This window comes from Anser cygnoides, chromosome 1, assembly GCF_040182565.1.
Source record: "Anser cygnoides isolate HZ-2024a breed goose chromosome 1, Taihu_goose_T2T_genome, whole genome shotgun sequence".
Classification (NCBI taxonomy): Eukaryota; Metazoa; Chordata; class Aves; order Anseriformes; family Anatidae; genus Anser; species Anser cygnoides.
In genome coordinates this window covers 113,555,568-113,576,169 of record NC_089873.1, presented here as the reverse complement: position 1 = coordinate 113,576,169, position 20,602 = coordinate 113,555,568, and the positions used below count along the sequence as shown (strand labels likewise).

General features: G+C 36.1%; 1 protein-coding gene across 8 annotated transcripts in view; it reads right to left on the bottom strand.

The window, feature by feature from the left end:
- ITSN1 (intersectin 1) overlaps positions 1 to 20,602 on the bottom strand; it is a 126,436-nt gene that overhangs the window by 63,739 nt on the left and 42,095 nt on the right. For 7 of the 8 annotated variants that reach the window (XR_010825302.1, XM_066978265.1, XM_066978278.1 and 4 more), the window contains exons 5-16: positions 18,006 to 18,166; positions 15,685 to 15,864; positions 15,125 to 15,218; positions 14,048 to 14,148; positions 13,376 to 13,439; positions 11,030 to 11,167; positions 9,994 to 10,109; positions 6,286 to 6,548; positions 5,333 to 5,482; positions 5,024 to 5,164; positions 1,289 to 1,376; positions 973 to 1,112 (exon numbers count right to left, since the gene is read on the bottom strand). Coding sequence is in view for 7 of the 8 variants with exons in the window: in XM_066978265.1 (XP_066834366.1) it covers positions 973 to 1,112; positions 1,289 to 1,376; positions 5,024 to 5,164; positions 5,333 to 5,482; positions 6,286 to 6,548; positions 9,994 to 10,109; positions 11,030 to 11,167; positions 13,376 to 13,439; positions 14,048 to 14,148; positions 15,125 to 15,218; positions 15,685 to 15,864; positions 18,006 to 18,166 (1,636 nt within the window). In the remaining variant the exon portion in view is untranslated. The remainder of the gene's footprint in view (positions 1 to 972; positions 1,113 to 1,288; positions 1,377 to 5,023; positions 5,165 to 5,332; positions 5,483 to 6,285; positions 6,549 to 9,993; positions 10,110 to 11,029; positions 11,168 to 13,375; positions 13,440 to 14,047; positions 14,149 to 15,124; positions 15,219 to 15,684; positions 15,865 to 18,005; positions 18,167 to 20,602) is intronic. The other variant, XM_066978287.1, reaches the window with a different exon arrangement.

Genomic DNA, 20,602 nt, shown 5'->3' with positions numbered 1-20,602 from the left:
GTTTTATGTTTGGTATGACTCTCCAGAGATAATCCCCTTTCTACTTCCCTACCTGTTAGTGGTATGGTATACAGCTTTTTATTTTTCCTATACTTATTAGTAATTTTAGTATTGAAAGCAGGTATTTGTTGCTTAACTTCAAACACACCTTCCTTTCTAAAGCACATGATGTAGTCATAGCTGATCTAATTTCAAAAGGACTACAGAAACATTAATGTATTGATCATTGTGCTTTTCCTTCTAAATACCTATAGCACAATTTTTTATATCTTGCAGGAAATTGAGTATTTTTCTAGTTAGTTTTCACAAGAAACCATCACTTAAATTAGTAGATAGAGTACTTAGACGTTAGAATATTTTATTACAAAAAAGAAAAAAAAAAGAACACTATTAAAAGGTTGTAACTGCAGACTGATTTATAACTTCTCTCTGAATAACACTTCCTCTACTGACTTTTGCAATTTCCGTAATTTCCTTGTGCAGAAATAAACAAAAGCACACAGTTTCAACAAAAGACTGATCAATAAAGCATGAAACCACAAACAACAGACAACTACATTCAGGAACAACCATGAGCTTATGAACAGCAGATAAAAAACTCTGTGTGTCAGTAGGAAGTCTTAAGTCACTGTAAGATTTGAAATACTGATTCCAGCAGATTTGATGACCTACTATAGTCTTGCACTTCTTTGATGCAAAAAGGCAGAAACTGGCAATTTAATACTTGTAATAATAGATCTGGAATCAGACCTCAAATATATTCTTAAGTAAATTCTGCAGATTAAGTTGATTCAAACTCTTACTTTGAATGTTCAGTACTATTTTCTTTAAAAATACAAATGATAGATTTCAGAATGTTGTCAACACTGACATTCTAAATCAATCATTTCAGTTCAACATATTTCTCCATAATCAAGTTAGGAAATGATTAATTGAACATTTAGAAGTAAGCATCAAAAAGTCTAGGGTTACCTTCAGTTGATTATTGAATATATCAATTTCCTGAAGTTTAGATCTGGTTTCTTTTTCTACTTCATCTAGCTGGTCTCGAAGCTGTTGACGGGCTAGCTCCTTGGCTTCTAAGGCTCTTTTGATAGTAAGAAGAGAATCTCCTGTTTTTAAACATATTGTGAAATAAATATTTTCTTACATGGAGAATTTTATGTCACAGAAAGCAACATTTTTCAAAACACATCTTGAAACATACCAAAATATTACAAAGTACGCTGTGCATTGCATCATCATGGCTTTTACTAACTGGTTTATACACACACAAAAATACACTTACTATGCAAACTGTTCTGTTGAACTTGCTTTAGCTGATCATTAAGCAATTGCTTTTCTGGAATTAATCTTCCAAGCATCTGCTGAGATTCCTGAGTAGACGACAAGGAGAGAGAAAACAAGACGAGAAAAAGACAGAAAAGGTGAGTGATAGATGATGACCTTAGCCATAAGACCTCTCATTTTCATTTCTTCTGAAATGATTCTTTACTTTTCCACAAAGTAAACCATTTATTATTGCTATGACAGAAGCACTGCCTGTGTGGTACCACCACTCAGAAATAGTTCTCTGCCAGTTTGTCCTAGCTTGTTCTTTGTTGGGTTTGTTTTTTTTTTTTGGATACATAAAAGTAAGCATATCAAATATAAGCTTCTTAGTTGTGAATCTATTTCCATTAGATATGCAAATTGGCTTGGAATTAATTGAAATTCAGGACATAAAAAGACAAACATAGATTTCAAGATATGTTAAAACAAGCACTTATTAACAGTTTATTTCTCACTTAAATAAACATTCAACTAAGGAATAAAAAACCAAATATTTTCAGTTTATTTAAAGAAAAGAAAATAAAGGTTCTCACTTTAAAGGAATACATTATGGACAAAAACAATGTGACACAAACTCTGTTAGATGAGAACATGTGATTCCTAGATCTCTATATTTAGTACTCCTGAAAGAGGATTATGTCTTCTCTCAATTTCAACAAACATTCATACGATTTTGCACTGATAAATTACAGGAGACACTGCAGATGAGAAATTCCTCCTTTGGTGGATCATTTATAATCTCTGCTCTTTCTGGAGAATGAAGTGCTACTTCATATACCTTTCAGTAGCCTTGGCCTCCAACTTCAAGTTGTCAAAACAAATTCTAGAAGCATGATGTGAAACAGCTTATCTTATAAAGCTGTCTGAGTGTCAATATCTCGTTTTTCAGACAAACTAAGTAATTTATTTCAGCTGCTACCCTGAATTGCAGGCTTCTGAGGAACATCTGAGAATTTCAATTTGTCACAAAGGACTGTAAATGAAATAATACAATCCTAAGAGCAAATGTCACCTAACCACTCAATACCAGAGTGAGTCCCATGAAAAGCTTTTAATTTTTCTTACAAGAGCACAAGCTTGACTGTAGTGACATGACTTCATAGTTGTCCCACTTTACTCTTGGTAGTCTGACTGAGCCTCCCATTTGTGGCTCATATCTTATGCTTATGCAATGACCACAGACAACTGTAATCTCTTTACGTTCCAGAAGACATACTTAGATAGCACAGCAAAGTCAAGGACTTTATAAACTCATTAAGTATAAAAATTAAGATAAGCTATACATTTTACTATTAGGAGTTACATGTATCCTTCACTGTTCAGGTGTACTGCCTATAGCATGAGTAGATCATTCTAAGTTCTTCAAGGATATCATGGACACATACTCCTGTTATGGCCCTATTACTCCCTACCTACTAACAAAAGGGAAACAGCAATATATAATGTAGAATTTTCCAAATCATCTGCCTGAGGAGGCCTGCCTCGTTCCCAACAAACCACCAATACAAACAAACAGAAAAAAGTTCCCATTCATCTAATGAGGGAAAATACTTCTAACCCTGTGCCCTGAGCAAAAGGGCATATGAGAAAGTGAGATACCACTAATTCGTTGTAAGTCTCTACCACATACCCTGCTCCTAGTGATTCTGAGGAAAGCCAAGTTACTTGGGAGCCAAATTGTTCATCAAGGAGGCAATAAACTCTCCAGGTAACTAGCAGAAGCCCTGCAGACAGTATAAACATGGTTCAGACACATACAGTTAAGGTGTTTGGAAGGCAGGATCCTTCCAGACACACCTGGAAATACCACTCTACCAGATAGCACAGATTCACATAACTAACACAAATTTTCATCGCCCAGTATAAATTGTTATACAATTTCTTCCAAAATTTTAATTAAACTCCGTCTTGAAACTAATTAATAGGTTAAAGAATAATTACTTATTTTAATTAACTCGCTTTCCATATCAAGCATCAAATGTATTAAACTAAAATATTTCCAGGTAAAGATATAATATCTTACAAAGAGAATTGATTATATTGACTCTTCATCTACTGGAGAGTTTAAAGGATCAAAATCGCCTTTTAAAAAAGTCACATACTGTTTTACTCTTTCCTCTACAAATCAGATAGTAAAATTTACAGGATATTTGAGATACTCATCTTTTTTTTCCAGGAAAAAGCTATTCCCTCTTTTAGGTTCTCCTCAGATAAAATTTTTACTTTACTTTTAGTTAGTTTTCTACTAACTAGTAGAACTTCTTTCTAGGATCGTAATTTTGGTAAACCACCCAAACAAAACTAGCTGAAATATTAGGGGAGAGATCAATGATAAATAAAAAAACAAAACCCCTCAAACCAAAAATCCAACAAAACAACCACCAAGAACAGCAAGTGTAATTTTCATTACAGGACTGCTATCACAGTCATTGTGAATGAAGCAATTTAGAAAGCAAATAGTTAGAAGTGCATTAACTAATCATAGCCAGCTTTTTGGCTCTCTGAGTCACTACTGGTGAATGTGACTTAAATGTCTACACTTCACTAAATGCTGTTTGACTTTGTTTCTTCTTGCCAATCACGAGCATTTCATTAAAGAGAGAAGAGTGATTTTAAGCTAACTATCGCAGTTCTTAATGTCACAAGCTTCCCATAGTAGCATTCCTTGTTCATATCAAGTGGACAAAAACACTGTGCAAGAATATGATCCCTAAATTACACTCTTCATAACAAGCTGCTGCCAAAAAAAAAGACAACTTTCTGTTGGCAGGTGTAACAGTGCACACAAAACATTAAAAAAATGAAATGTGTTTTATGAAATAAGAAAAATAGTCCAAAAATACACATGCTTAAAACAAACAAACAAACAAAATGAACTTTTCAAGTGCTGTTTTTGTTCAAATGAATATACTATATTAATTACATTTAGAAAGTTGAAATGGAACAGTAGGATTAGGTTTTAAAGATAGGTTTTACCTTTAAGCCCCCATAACACAAGTGCAAGATCCAATTTGAATTGGTAGAGAAGCACAGAGATCCTCTATTACTGGCCAAGAATTAACTTCAAGCAACATAAAATATTTAATAAACAAAAAAATCCCTAAATGAAATACTACAGCTTATCTAGAAAGCTTTACAAAGTGCATAGAACACTTTCACTCAAAGCAGACATTAGATCAGTCCCATCTTCAGTTTGACAGAGAATTTTAGATAGAGAAGCAGGAAAGAAGAATGCTAGGATTAGGCCAAGAACTAACTGGTTTAACTGGTAACTTCAGTTTTGAAAGTTCATTATCTTATAATAAAAAATAAAAGGATCATCAAGTCACTTTACTGAGGTAATTTCTTTCAGCACAGAAACGGAAGTTACTGCAATAAAAATATGTCACAAAAACTGATTCTCCTTGTCCCCAAAACCATTTAGCATCTTCAGCTAAACAATTTATTTACTACTCTGCACAAGAGGATTCCATGAGGAAGAAGTGGTAATCACAGCTATACCCTCAAGTGTAGGAAGTAGTTCTTACAACACTGAAGAACAGTACAGAAACTTTAAGTGACAAAGTATCTACAGCAATGGCTCACATAGAAGAAACAACATACATTTTGTGTCAAGTTTGCTTAGGATATCGATGCAGTTAAAGAGGTCAAATCACAAGGCAAAGAACAAAATCAGAGAACATTTCCTCACCTGTAGCTGCTGTTGCAGATGGGTAATTTCTGCAATTCTCAGTTCTCTAGATTTATTTGTACTCTCAATTTCTTGTCTTTGGGTAGATAGCCGACATCGGATATCCTGAAGCTTTCCCTCCAATTGATTTTTTTTATCATTCTTTAGACAAAAAGACAAAGATTTATTTGTTTTACCAGAATGGTTTGTCACAGAAATCAAGATCTAAAAAGTACTTTTATTCCATAATCTAAAGTTGAAATTATAGAAAACAAATAGGACCTTATCACAGGCATTACCATGCTCATGTGTTTTATCCACAATACTTACTAGGGCTTCCAGCTCAAATTCTAAGGTCTTCTTCTTTGCTTTTAGAACAACTATGTCCTCTTGTTCTTTGTTTCTTTGATTTAGCAGTTCTTGCCGACGATTACGTTCCCACTCAAGTTGCCTTTGCCTCTCAAGTTCCCGTTTTGCAGCCTTTAGCATTTAACCAAAAAATAAAACAACAACAAAAAAGATATGAAAGATCTATTTTGAGAAACTATTCTAACCACCAATATCCATAATGTGTGATTAAAACATTAATATAAACATACTGTTACATTGTGGAATAAGCATGTACCTCCATTTAAGTATATAAATTGCTCAATTGTTTAAGTGCTCACTTGAAAGCACTATTGCTTCACTGTATAGTGGATATGCAACTAAACAGAATACCATTCCATTTTAGTAAGTTTCCCAAGATCCAATTTTCTGATTTAATAAGTTGCTTCACATTAAAACTTCAAGAATCCTCCAAACTAACATCAAATCTCTCTCCAACATTAGGCATTCTCAAGCTTTGCAAAGAAGTCAAATGCTACTGCATTGAATGTATTAATTGGCAATGCAAGAACTTAATAGTTTTTGTTAAGCTAACCAGCATGTGTTTTCTTTAACAAATTAATTCAGTGCAGGAAAACCATGAATGCCACCAATGCCCACAAGTTTTCATCATTAATTCATGCATCTCTTTACATCTAAGAAACTAATAATTATTTTTAAAGAAATCAGAGCACACTGTCCTAGACCCAATGTCTGATCAATTCATTTCACTTGAAAAATTAAGAGATAGACGACTATTTCCTCACCTTCAAAAACCCCAAAATCTAAGTTCATTGCTTATACATTTACTTACTAAAAATAAAGATGACAAAATATTTAGCATACACATTCTATTCTGTTCTAAACAAACCCAGATCTCAATGACTTAGCCGCCTTCCTTTTATCCAATTGGTTACCTCTCTTCTTTCTATTTCTTTCCTCCTTTCCTCTTCTCTCTGCCGTTCCAATTCCCGTTGTTTTTCCAACTGTTTCTCTAGCTCCAGTTGTCTTTTCCGTTCTTGCTCCTGCCGCTCACGTTCTTTCCTTTCCTGCTCTGCCCGTTCCAGCTGTGCTAGACGCTCTTGTTCTTTGCGTTGCTGTTCCAGGAGAGCCTGCCTCCGTTTTTCAAGTTCTAGATTGCCACGTTCAAAGTTCTCGCGTTTTTTATCTTCAAATGTAACTTTAGTGTGTAGAAACATGGGGCAAAGGAGAATTAAACTTTGCTAGTGACTTAAAAAAAAAACACTTCCATTTATGCTGAATCAAAGTGATACAATCTTTCAACAGGACTAGAAAGAGCTCTCAACTACTGATAATATAGCTCTATGGGTAATTCAGGTTTTATCATTAGAATTTATATTGTAGTTTTCCTTAAACCTACATGCTAGGGAAACTAAGGTGTGAATTTCAGTTCCCATTCCTCAGTGTGCTGGAGTTCCTCCACACATTTCATAATAGTAAGAGCACAAGAACCATCACTTTGATTACTACAAGTAAGGAACAGAGTTGAGCTGAAGATATTATCAAAAAGCCATTATGCAAATGACCAGAACTTATTTAAAGTTGATATTCTCATAAGATCACTCATTACTGCCAGGAAAAGAAATAGGTTACTTAAGTTCTTGACCAGAACTCAGAAAGACTAGATTCCTGCAGATTCACACCCTCATCTCTTGTTGTCCTAAAACAACACCCTCAGTTCCAGCACAGGTTCCCTGACATTCTTCTGCAATGAGGCATTATCCCTATTCAATGCTCCAGACCTCTCTCACACAGTTCCTCCAAATTATTCCCTCCAAATCACCTTCAGTTTCTTTTCCTACCCTCTATGTCCCATTCCCATACCTCATATTCTGAATTTCTCTTCCCTCATGCCCAACATGTACCTTTTTGGCATGCAAGTCAAATCAAGAGACAGTACATGTTCACTTCAAAGTGTGCATGCACCAAGTGTTTGACATGTTGGGCTGACATCTGCCCAACCGGTTGAATGTTTATCTTTTCTTAAGTTAATAAGTCTTTCTTACTGCCAATCACAAATTTTCACAGAAGAAATTTAATCACTTCAATGTTTTAAATTAGCCACTAGATTCAAAGAATATTAAAATAAAGACTGATAAGATAGAGAATAACCCCCATCAATTTAGGAAACCAAGCAAAAAGAAAAAAACATATATTTATATTTATGTTAAGCAAGTCATTTAAAAAGAAAAGGACAGAACGCTTGCCAGCAGCATCAGCATTGCTTAAGCATTGTCTTAAAGGCTCAAAGAAAGCATATACCACCAAGATGAAAAACCAAGCTCTAAAAAGACTGCCCAACAAGAAAGTATGATTATTCAACAAAATCAAGGTAGCTACTAGAGGTAACAAAGTATGAAAACAGATGAGACCAACTTCTAGCAAATTAAATGAAATGAGTAGCTATTGGCTTGTGTTACTATGTTTACGAGATAGCTTCTAAAGGTTCATAAAAAACAGCAATAAAACTTTTTCAAATGTCTCCAGAAAAAAAAAAAGTCAGATTTAGCAAAACCAATGAAAGATCAAGAAGTCATTCACTATATGAGTGATCTTTATAGTGGAAAATCTACACATCAAATGCAATGAAAGGTTTATACAGTCTAGTTATTCTCAAACTGGAAACAAATGGCTTTAGAACAAAAATAAAACCAAGAAAATAAAGAGTAACAGGTTGCCAAGCCCAGACAATACTAATCCATAGTTCATATACAAAATTCATGAACTACAACAGGTGGCCCTGCTTGAGCAGGGGGTTTGGACCAGATGACCTACAGAGGTCCCTTCACACCTCAACCATTCTGTGATCCTGTAATACTAGCTCGGCTGTGCAATCCATCCTTTAATCAGCCTCAAGGCTGTAAGTCTAGAAGATGAAAAATGCAACACCAGTCACTAAGAAAAGACAGTATAATGATCCTGAAAGCTATAATCCAGTCAGTCCAATCCCATGCTGGGCAAAGTAGCAGAGGCTACAATACACAAAGAGTTAGTATGCATGACTACACATGACACCATGTGGAAGAGCCAATGCAGGAAAGAGCTGCCTCTCAAATATAGTAGAGGGCTGGGATCTGTCCCCACCCAATTTTATCAATAAGAAAGTTGACAAAGCAGATGAGGTCAATAAAAGAATACCTGTGTGTTTTTGAAGTCTAATAAAGAAAATAAGCCAAGAGCAGCGGTTGACCCTCCTGGCATTACCAACTGCACCCCAAAATCCTGTAATTCCAGGGGCACAAGACTTACACCTCAAAATGTGTAAGAGAGTCGTATCTCACCTGTGACCAAACACATCATTGTGAGACCTCTGTGAGGTCTGCTTCAGCAGCCCCTGCTATCTCACTTCATCCTTCTACAGCCAGGAATTACTCAGCAGACTGCCAGCAGCAGTTAGTTATAAAATACAAACCAAAGGCAAGGGTTGGAAAGAGACAGAAGGTCCTTGGGAATTAAAAAACAGTTAAAAGATCGGAATTAAGGGGTGAAATAAATTACCAGCTTCAACAATGACAGAAAGATTCTTGGTAGCCTCCTTCAAAGATCTCTACTAGCAATTGTGCTGTTCAGTGTGCAACAATGGTCTGGAAGAGATTGAAAAGTAACAAGACAGCTTCTGGAGATGAGGCCAGATATTCAAGGTATTAAAATAAAAACCTGACTGTGAAGAGCTTTGGAAGAATCTCACAAAACTGAGTGATCTGGCAATGAAGAAGCAGAGGAAATTCAAAGATTAATGAATACAGAGCAGCACATTTGGGGAATGAAAATAATCCTAACTAAACACACATGGTTATGTACTCTCAAAGCAGTTAATATTGTGGAAGGATGTTGGCATTACAGTGGACAGTCTTCTGAAAACATCAACTAAGACCCAAGCTGTGATCAAAGAGGCAAAACAGTGCTAGGAATCAATAAAATAAACCAGAAAAAGAGTTTAGAACAAAACAGAAAAGCATTATTATGGCACTGTATAAATCTATCATACTGCTACATCTTCCACTGTGTCATTCCACTGTATTTATCAATGAATAGAATAGAATAGAATAGAATAGAATAGAATAGAATAGAATAGAACAGAACAGAACAGAACAGAATAGAAGAAAGAACGAAGTGTGAGAGGGCGGTCAGAAGTGTAATGAAGTTTCCATTTAGCATCCAAGAGGCTTTATACTTATTTTATTTTACTTTTTAAACAGAGCTGCTAAAGCTTGTATAAAAATGGCATATTGTTACACAGACTGCAGTGAAACAAGCCTCTGCATATATATATAAGACAAACTATACTACACCTAAGTCAGAAGATGGAGGTAGTAAAAAGTTTTCATCACAGTTCTGTAATAGGGCTGCAAAGTGCTGCCTCTATGGAGAGTACATAAAACAAGCAGCCTGAAAGCTGTCCATATCTCCATTGTCAGTAACAAAGGATCATACTGCAGTCAGGAATTCACTGGACCAAGCACTGTCTTGGTTATACCTCTGACATGTCAAAACCTGATTTGGAAAGAAAATATTCCTTAATATGTCATTATAACTTCCCAGAATATAACCTGATGATCTCTCTGATAACAGCACACAATACATCACTATTTATGCTCGCTCACCTGGTAATTTCTTTTCCAGTTGCTGCTGTTCTTCTTCTAATGCTGGTTCTTCTGGTAACCTTTGGTCTACAGATACTGAACTTACAGCAGATATGCCACTACCAGAACGTACTCTTCTGTCAATAAAAGGATAATTCTAAGTCGCTTAAAAGAACCTATACCTGCCGAATTTATGATTTAATGATGAAATCATAAATAAAATGCAATGATGTAATGTTTAGTGATATTTAATGTTCCCTCAGCATTGTCCAGAGTACTTTATTCTGCAGTTGCCATTAAGATAACAGCACCCCCCAGAGTCCCAACAGCACACACTGGTGACCTAAGCATCCTAGTTCAAAGTTCACAGCATCATGCAGCTCACAGATGTGTTCAACTCTGTCACCAAGATTTCTTACTTGTGACTAATCTGAAGCTGGGGAAACAGTGAATTAAACTACAACAAAAGTTGCAAAGAGCGAAAGAGCTCACTATAGTAAAGCTGAAAACAAGACAGCATACAGAAGAAACAAAAAATTACAATCTTCAAGAGTATACTTAACATGAAGCTATGATTGTATGCAAGCATTTGTTCCATTGCTGTAACTGTCTTCCTACCCATTTCTCCAAGAAAAAGAGAAAGAGAGAAATGGAAGTACTGACTCAGTGCTACTATTCACAGATACAACTGTTTAAAAAAACGTCAGAATTTGCCACAGTGTAAATTCAGGGCATGTTTTGAATTCTAATACATCTTATTTGCTGTATAGAAATATAAGCCTGAACTACAACTCTTTAAATTCATGTAGCCAGACTGAGTAAGTTTTGGAAGGTATGTTAGCATAAAACGTTGACAAAAACTGTATTCTTACAAGGACTTTTTGTAACAGAGCTATTTCCAGCATCCAGCTCTCCTAATAAAACCAAAAAGTGCCCTTTATGCAGCACAAAACCAAGGAGGGTTACTTTTCAGTCTCTTGCCCTTTACACTCACAGGACAGCTTTCCCAAATTAAACAAAAATTTAGGAGTGAGATTCCAGAATTATAACCAGTTACCTAAATGAAGGTGGAATATACTCTGGAGGCAGTACAGGTGGCAGTGGCTGACCAGACATAGCTACATCAATTAAGTGCATAGCCAGAATAAACTCTTCAGCTGTAAGTTTTCCATCTTGATCAATATCTGAAAGATTCCTTTTTAAAGGAAAGATACAAAAAATGAGTAAATTCTTAAAGATTAAAAATCACTGTTAAAAAGCACAATTTTGGTATATTCTGTTCCAAATTAATTCATTTTTTCCATTAGTTTTTCACACTACTTTACTTCTTTAAAACAAATAAAAGGCAAAAACCAAGTGCATCACTATTTCCCATATTTCTCTTGCATGTCTTCCTTGAAACTATCATTACAGCCATGATTTCTACTTCTCTTGCTTTTGAGTGCTGCCTGTACTATAAGCTATGTAAATAATGTTAATCAATGGAGTTTTCTTAGACACCTTGTGAACATCCACTACACAATATTGTTCAAGAAAGTGTAGAAGTTTTTGATTTGGTATACTTCTTGCATTCCTGAGCACACATTTGCATTAAAATCAAAACCATTAATGTTTTAGCCCAGACAAGCACAAAAACATTTTATTGCCATGCATACAGAAAAAAATGATGCAGTAAAGCCACAGGATGGCCTAAAAGCAGTGCTCCAACAGGTTCATGAAATGTCCAAAAACACCTTCATATTAAGGTGCTTTTGGACAAAATTTAACAGCCTAAATATGAGCTTTTTTTCTCCAACGTATTTCTGACTCTAATCCTAAAGGAAAATGTCTCATGATACTGTGAAAATCTAAGGTGAGCAATTGATCTATGCTTTTGATTTCTCAAGGTATAGGACTTTGCTTATGGGATTTAAATTTAGAATACTACTATAGCCCCATTTGGTCCATACCTGTGTTACTGAGCTACTCATGCTGGGTCACAGAAAAAAGCTGAGGCACAGGAACAAGCTGGTAGAATGAAAATCTAGCATGCAAGGATATAATTCAGCTACTCTAACAGTATGGGTTCGCTTCTTTGCCCCTGAAACAGCTGTTACAAAATAGCTGACTTGCTGAACATCGGTACTTTATCTTGTGTGCCTATGAATCAGTGAATCCACCCCTAAAACAAGGTGAGTCTACGGCCAATACAGACTGAAAAGCCTTGCCCTGGCGGTTTCCACTGCCAGAGAATAAAAGTCAGGAAAGGAAACAATACCGAGGCCAACAAAGGCATAAAGTCTATTCCGTATCTCAATAGACCTGGCAGTTCTGAATGTCAAAAATTACAACAGTTATGTTTAGATCCTGGAGCATGCTGACGTCATTCCCCTGCCCACACAACCTACTTAAGCACTGGCAACAAGCACAGAATTTTCTGACTAATCATCTGCTGGATGATCAGGTTGCTATTTTTTCCTTATAGTAGCTTTGTTAGGAAACAGAGGAGAGAGTGTTTGTTTTTTAATATAACAAAAACATCAGTGCTTAGCAAAGAAAGTAAGTGCAACTTAACTACCACATTACAGTGACAACATAGTTGACATCCTCACACAACAGAAGTCAGACAGGTTATTTTGTTGACAGTGGTGTTTGAGGAAAGACTTTTAAATTATAGAGGTTAATTAGAAATAATTTGCAGAGAGAAACTGGAAATTAAAAATGTACAGAAGCAGTGTGAAAGTCATTGAGAAGTCACCAAAGATAACCATAAATCAATGGTAACTAAGTACTACCAAGTAATAACGAAGAAACATTACACAGTACATAGGAAAATATGACCTCTGAAAGTATAAGGGAAAAGAGAGACTAATCCATGTGACAATAAGAGCACGATAAACTTTGGCAAACAAGAACTTGAAAGGAAAAGAGAAGCCAAGACACATACTGCTAAAATTCATGAATTGAAGTGCATAACTCCAGATCCTTGAAAACAAGTCTTAGAAATTCATGTAAAAGGCAGATGAGCCCCAAAGAAAGTATGGTTCTGGATTAAGTTTCCTTTTGTACTACCTGTGCAAGTGTGTAACTTTCACTAGTGCTGTATCACATACACTTGAGGATGTAGAAGACGGGAGGCTGAACATTTGGTCTGCCTGAAACCCCCACAATTGAAATCCAACATATAAAACACCTATGGGTATAATGTAAAATATATTCTTTTTTGGTTTTGTGGAGTAATATTAATATAGGCATGGCAGTGCAGAGTGCAGGCTTTGTTTTATAAAGTTAAACATTCAAAAGAGCAAAATATAATGATTTATCAGTGGAGAGAGATTAAAAAGAGAGGAGAAAAAAACAAGATACACTATAGAGGTTTAAGTACAGTTTCCGGTTGGGTAGAAATCGTTAGATTTATCTTTACCATATTGTAGCCAGCTGAGCCTGGGGTAAACTTGACTGCATAAGAATAGTTCTTGCTTGTGGACCTAACAAATTAAAACAAGGATTAATAAACATATAAGCATTTTTCTCCTTTTCTTGTATTGCCATGTAGTTATTGCACAAGCAGAGGTTAGTTTTGAATAGGTACCACCAAAGAGATGTTATCATTGTGAACAGGCTATACACACTGCTATCCCTAAGCCCCTCGAAAAGAAAATACTAAAAAATAGAAAACCCTTCCATCCTCCACAACACTCACTTAAAAAAAAAAAAAAAAAAAAAAAAAAGAGCTATGAAAAGCAAAGATGTTCTCAGAACTAGTGAAACTAAGCCAGAGTGCTGTTCTATTCTATTTCTGAAACTGGATAGGAACACCCATCAGTGGATGAGTCGAACATAACAAATGGCTACAGAAGTTTTCACAAAACGCATTGTACCCTTTCCAAGAATCATTTCCCAATACAGGAAGAAAGTTAACAAAAGGATACTAAATATCAGAGATCATTAAGGAGTTGGGAAATTTGAATAGAAAAATATTGTCAGTGATAACTTGGAGAGATAAGAGTTTCTTGCCATCTAAACAGCATTTAGAATGCTATTATAATTGATCTTTTACAGTTAAAAGAGGAAACGACAATAACTGTTTCAATACCTGTTAAGTGTCCACTCATTGTTTTATCATGGCTATTGAACAGCTGTCTGTATTTCAGTCTTGATGACTGAGGTACAGCCCACTCTGCCACAGGAGGCACACTAGAATTAAAAAAGGGATAGAGGTGAGGGAAAAAAATACAATCTTAAATTTAATAGCATGAAGTGACAAGTACAACAGGATGAAGTGCTGCACAGAGATTAAGTTTTATCCAGAAATGTTTCTTTTCCAAATATTCCCTTCTATTCCTGAAACCACAACAATTTTGACTTCATATTTCAAAACATTTGTCATATCTTCGAAGCTGTTTTTTGGAAAAGATGAATGATGGGCCTAAGATTCTTGCTGTTTTTTTTTTTGTTTTTTCCTTTACTAGCAGAGAAATTAAGTAACCTAAACGGTTTAGAGGAGCTAAAAGCTTTTACCTAAACGTATGATAGGAAATGCACAGTCAGTGGAAGTAATATCTCATTTTACCCTGACTTTAACTGCTAGTCTGACAAGTCTTCATACTGAAAACCAATAAGTGTAGCTTTTCTGTCTTTAAGCACATTCAAACTTTGTACTTTTTTTTTTTAAGGAAAAAAAAAATTATACAAGCATTTCTGAAAGCATACCAAGCTACAATGAAAAAATTGAACTGAACCCACCAAATCCATTTTCCCTGGTCCACTGAGCAGACAGTGGAAAATTTAATATATTAAATATATTTATTTTTAAAATAATCATACAGTTGCTAATTTTACTTATGTTTCCACACTAACAGGAGAGTGCCTGTGCAGTAGTATACAATGCAAATTATGTTTATGGAATCATATGCTTTTCTAAAAATTAAGTTTTCAAGAGCTTGCAAATTATATCAACACATACTGTAAGAGCCTATTATATTTCAATTGTTCATTACTCATCCGCATTCCTTGTAAAACCACAGTATCCTGTGAAATCCTGAAGTAGTATCTCAGCAGGAATTGATTTCTGCAAGTAAGTAGTATTTCAGAGAATAATTTTGTTAGAGAAGTTGTTTTTCTAACAAGGAGGAACCAGATACACATGTATATTCATTGTACAGCATCTTACCTGGCCACATCAAACGATTGTGCCTTTTGCAGTTTTGTGTTTAGCTGCGATGCAGGACCAGATCTACTAAAGGAAGAACTCTTTGGCAATGTGGCTGTATATAAGAAAATGCATGTATTTTTTAGTATTAGCATTTTAAACTGTAGAATTTCAATGACATTCATCTAGTTCCTAATGTCAAAAAAAAATATTATGGTTCTTTTGATAATATCTTTTTAAAAAACATTAAGTATTTTAAAGTAATACCAACAAATAGCAGTACTTCAATAGTTATAAATAGATAGCAACAGAACAATTTCTAGTTAACAGTTTACAGGCAAGCTTGATTTATCACACTGTTGCTCAACATGACTGACTGTTACAGTACAGCATATACATTCTTTTAACAAGTTTGCTAACCAATTACATTGGGCTAAACCAACGTACGGTTTTTATCCAAAACCATTCTTTAAAATAAGTTAGAATAGCTAAGTCCATGTCTATTTTTCTCCAGATCCAAAGAAAATGGCAAAATAACTTGTTAATAGCAAGAGAGTAAAGAGTTTCAGTACATAGCATACCAGGATGAGCAAAAGCAGGCAGAGGCTGTATAACAGCAGGAGCTCCGTTAGCCAGGGGAGGCACTGCTGCTGCAGGAACAGAAGATACTAATGGCGGAGACATTCCTACTACTGGAATTGATGCCATTGGCACTGGGGCAACAGTTGTAAGAGATGGCATGCTGGCAATGCCCCCAATACCTACGGGGGAGAAAAGGAGACATTTTTTCTGACTTAGAGACTCCTACTGTGATGTAACGACTTACCGGCAGCCTGCAAGCCAGCAGTAAATGCAGAATTAAAGAACAAATCGAAATGGAAACTTCTACACACCCCTCTAAAGAACTCTTACAGTCCGCTGCACCATTACCATGGCAGGGCAACATAAAACAATGTCGAGGGAACAAAATACCATTTTATAATGTATGCATATAAGATCACGCTGGATGCAACACTGACCAAAAAAAAGTAAATTAGCATTTGCTGAAGAAAAGAATTGTTTCCCTTGAACTAAATGAAGAGCAGTACTGTCAACTTCCAGTGAGTAATGAACCCGAAGTCTACATGTAGCCACAGCTGAAAAGAACAAGCTTCAGGATAACTGCTTGCAGACTATTGTCAAGATGAAACAGTGCAAAGCTAATAGGATAAAGCACAGTAATGAGGTATTTTAGGTGTAAGCACAGTTGCATGGATAACAGGGAGCATAAGGAGGTCTAGTCATGCCAATGGGAAGAATGAGGCTGTGTGCAAGCAGCTGAGATCAAGTTTACAATGAATAACAAAAAAGAAAATCATGGATTTTGCTGGTTTTTTGTGTTTTTTTTTTGGGGGGGGGGGTGACTTTATTATGCCTTTTCTCGCTTAGAGCAGTATTTGTTTTGTTCAATTTCACTGATTTCTTACAGTCAGAAATAAAAACTGTAAAATTTGCGTAGCAACAACTAATCAAACAACAGGACTGTATGCTGTTTATCAAGTGCATTGTTCCCTTTTCATAATGATGGCAGTAACTCTCAGGCACCATTCAACCTCAGTTACAGCAATGACTAAACCAGAAAGGTAAAGGACCTCTCACTACAGCAGAATATCAAGGTGTCAAACATGAGATTCAGCTTCATTTAGATATTTTCAACATAGAATCATACAATCATCAAGGTTGGAAAAGACCTTCAAGATCATCAAGTACAGTCATGAACCTGACCTACTGAGTCCCATCACTAAACCACGTCCCTTAGTGCCACATCCACACATCTTTTAAACCTTCTGGGATGGAGACTCCACCACTTCCCTGGGCAGCCTGTTCCAATGCTTCACTACCCTCTCTGGGAAGAAATCCTTCCTGATATCCAACCTAAATCTCCCCTGGTTCAACTTGAGACCATTTCCTCGCCATCCTATCACTTGTCACTTGAGAAAAGAGACCAACACTCTCCTCACTGCAACCTCCCTTCAAGTAGTTGTAGAGAGCAATAAGGTCTCCCTTCAGCTTCCTCTTCTCCACATTAAACAACCCCAGTTCTCTCAATCGCACCTCCTAAGTCCTGTCTTCTAGTCCTTTCGCCAGCTTCATTGCTCTTCTCTGCACACGCTTGAGCACCTCAATGTCCTTCTTGTAGTGAGGGACACAAACCTGAACACTGTACTCAAGGTGCAGTCTCACTGGTGCTGCATACAACGGGACAATCCCTACTGTGGTACTGCTTTTCCCGTGTCTACTAAGCAGGTCATCTGGAAGGAGATCAGGTTAGTCAGGCAGGACCTGTCCTTCATAAACCCCTGTTGGCTTCTCTCTCTAACCTATTTTACCTATTCCTTTCCTTGAAATGATGGTGAACTTGGCAGTACTAACCACAAGAAATGAATCGGCAGTTGTTCTAGGTCATATCAGTGACGTGTTCTGCTTTTAGTTCTAAAACTGAAAGCAGAGGGGTGCATTACCACCCTGATTTGTACAAAATCAAGAAAAACGTATTGCCAAAGCTGGAGATCCCTTAATAAAAATAGAGATTAATAAAAATAGTTTAAATAAAAACTCTATTACTTTGGAATGTACTAGCCCTGCTAGGTGGTCTATCTTTTTTTTTCTCACAAACACTTCTATTTGGAGCATATGGGGAGCAGTGTAAGACCTAAAGCAAACAGGACCCAAGCTTACTTTATTGAGTAGGGTTGGGTGCCAAAAGCAAAACTCAATGACATTTTTCTTTTAGCATATGCATGCAAGTTAAAGCATTTGGTTTTGTGTCCAAGTACCACTGTTTCAGAAACTGCAAAATGAAAATCAAATTACACTTAGGTGCTATAATACAAGCTAACCAGGAGGACAACGAAGAGCTTACCAAACCCTGGTGCACTAGGCAGAGCAATAGGTGGCTGCTTCATGACAGGAGGCAGTGCAGATGGGAGTTGATAACCTTGTAGTTTTAATTTGATAAGTTTCATAGCTATTGAGAACTCCAGCTGATCCATCCTCCCATCATTGTTCATGTCAGCTAGAGCCCTACAAAAATACACAATTTTCACAGTTAGATCCTTTAATTATGAACTTCAGGAACTGACCTAGAAGCACGCACACACACACAGGCGTGTAATATTCAAGACTAATTAATTTCCACTCCAAAACAATTATACCATGCTAAAAACAGTCATCAGACAAGACACTGTTTAAACCAAGAGTTTCTTGATTTCTTTCTTGGAGTGGCAAACAAATATTTTTAAAGCCACTTTTCAACTCTTAGAGGAATTACAGCGAAGCAACCTGAGAGAAAGGATTAATGTAGTTGTACTAAAACTTTGTAAAAATCACACAAATAAATCTATGTGGCACTACAAACAGCACCACTGGGAATCATATGACTTAGTCTGCAAATTAGTACTTTATCTACACTTAAAACAAAATGTTCTTTAAATTTGTGCAATTTACTAAGCACCATTGTATCTGCAAGTGTACAATTGGGTTTTCAGTTAAACAATAATACTCAAGAAAAAACATTGAGCCTAGATCTTGAATAGGCTTTCATTTAGAGCAGTCTGACTTAAATTGTCTTCTTTTTGTTTCTTCATTCGATAGTTAAAAAAAACATGCTCGGCAGGGAATGGGAATGGGTTGGTGGTGGGGGGTAAAAAGGGGGAGAAGCAGGAAGAAGAATGTTGGTTCCTGCAGTTGCAAGCCAAAAAATACAGTAAATGCACATTAATAATGTAATCAGTTATAAGCTGAGTTTTTCACAGTATGCTTATTTCTTTGCATTCATTTGAAGAATTAAGTACATATTTCAGTATTTTAATACTATGCATTTTTAAGCTCATGTATACATTACATGTCATGGACAGAACAACACAAAGGACCTGGGCAGTCTAATTAAAAAAAGAGCTTTATTTCTGGATCAACTGTCCATCAACAAAAGCTTTCATCAATGTATGCCAAAAGTTATCAAGAAAGTAGTGCAATAAATGACAGTTATTTATAATTGATACTTAAAGAAGAAGATAGTTTGGTAAAAACAGTGGTAAAGCATTCAAAACCTGAAAACCCTCCCAGCCTAGCCCCTCCCCACCCCCCCCAAAAAAAAAAAAACCACTAGGAAAACTCAACAAAGAGGTAGATCCCAGCAGATCAACTACAGATGAACCATGTATCTTAAGAGTTTCCCCTGGTTTAAGATGCCAGTAGCACTTCCCCAAAACTGGAGACACTCCAACTCTTCCTAATATTTTTAAGACATTTTCAGTAGTACAGCCAACCTTGTGACATTGGTGGAGTAAGACAAAATAACTGAGAATCTGGCAGCAGTATTTAAAGAAGGAAGTCTTATGAGCGAACTGTAGACTCTGGGGCTTACAGTTAGAAAGAAAAGTATGCATTGCACCACTCCCTCGGAGATTTTGAATTACTACATATATTCCATTAGAGAACAAGTTTTGGCTGTGCAAACATATATCTCTGTATCACAGGGAAGTTTGATTTACACATAAAAGCTGTCTACTTTTCAGTAACTTTAGACTTCGCTTTAATCTCATTTAGTCTTTGAAAACCTAAATTTGTAGCCAAAACTGATTCTGGGACCCACATAGCATAATGCAATTTGGATTCAAGTTTCAGTCATATCACTTAGTATGTTGTTTGTTTCACAAATAATCAGTTAATAAGATCCTACTACAGCAGTCAGACTGTAATTATGGTAGTCCAACCAGCAGAAGGAAGAGAGAAGACCAGCACAGCAAACCTGGACCAAGAGAAGTACAACTTTGGAATGAGTATTTCTTTCTTGCAGAGCACCGTTGCTCTAGAGCCTCAGCCTCTGATCACTCTTCCATGAAGAGCAAGCAAAACACTGGTACCTCCTGATGCAATGGCTGGCTAACTTAAAATGGAAATTTAATATTTTAGTTTTCCTGCAGCTTGCAGAGACAAGTGGGAGAACCCTAGTGAAGCCTCTCTCTTCTGAGCGGTAAGGTTAGATGACAGTAATTGTTAATAAAAAATGTGTATTTTGAAATGCAAAGTACAGTTACTTCTAGAGAATAGGTAAAATGCAAAGTAGGCTTCTCACATTTTGTTACTGAGGTTATCCACATTCTGTTAATTCTTAAGTGCAACAGCTTTCTCTGAACATAAAAGTACTATGAGTTTATTAGTTTCCAGCATATACGCCACAAGACACCATACAAAAGCTTCTACACAGATTGCATGTATATAGTTCTACATTTGCATCTCTCTGACATTTTCTCTATATCAGAAATGTTTATTTCAACTTAAAGTTCCTGTAATAAGCCCTAATTCATTTTGAAGGAATTCATAGTTTAACTATGACAAGAAAAGAGACAGAATTGCCATTCTTACAACAACAGCTAGCATTAAAATGTCCCACAACATGTTGCAGAATTTTTGCTGTTCAAAATCTTCTCTCAGGCTTACAAGGAAGGGTATTACTCA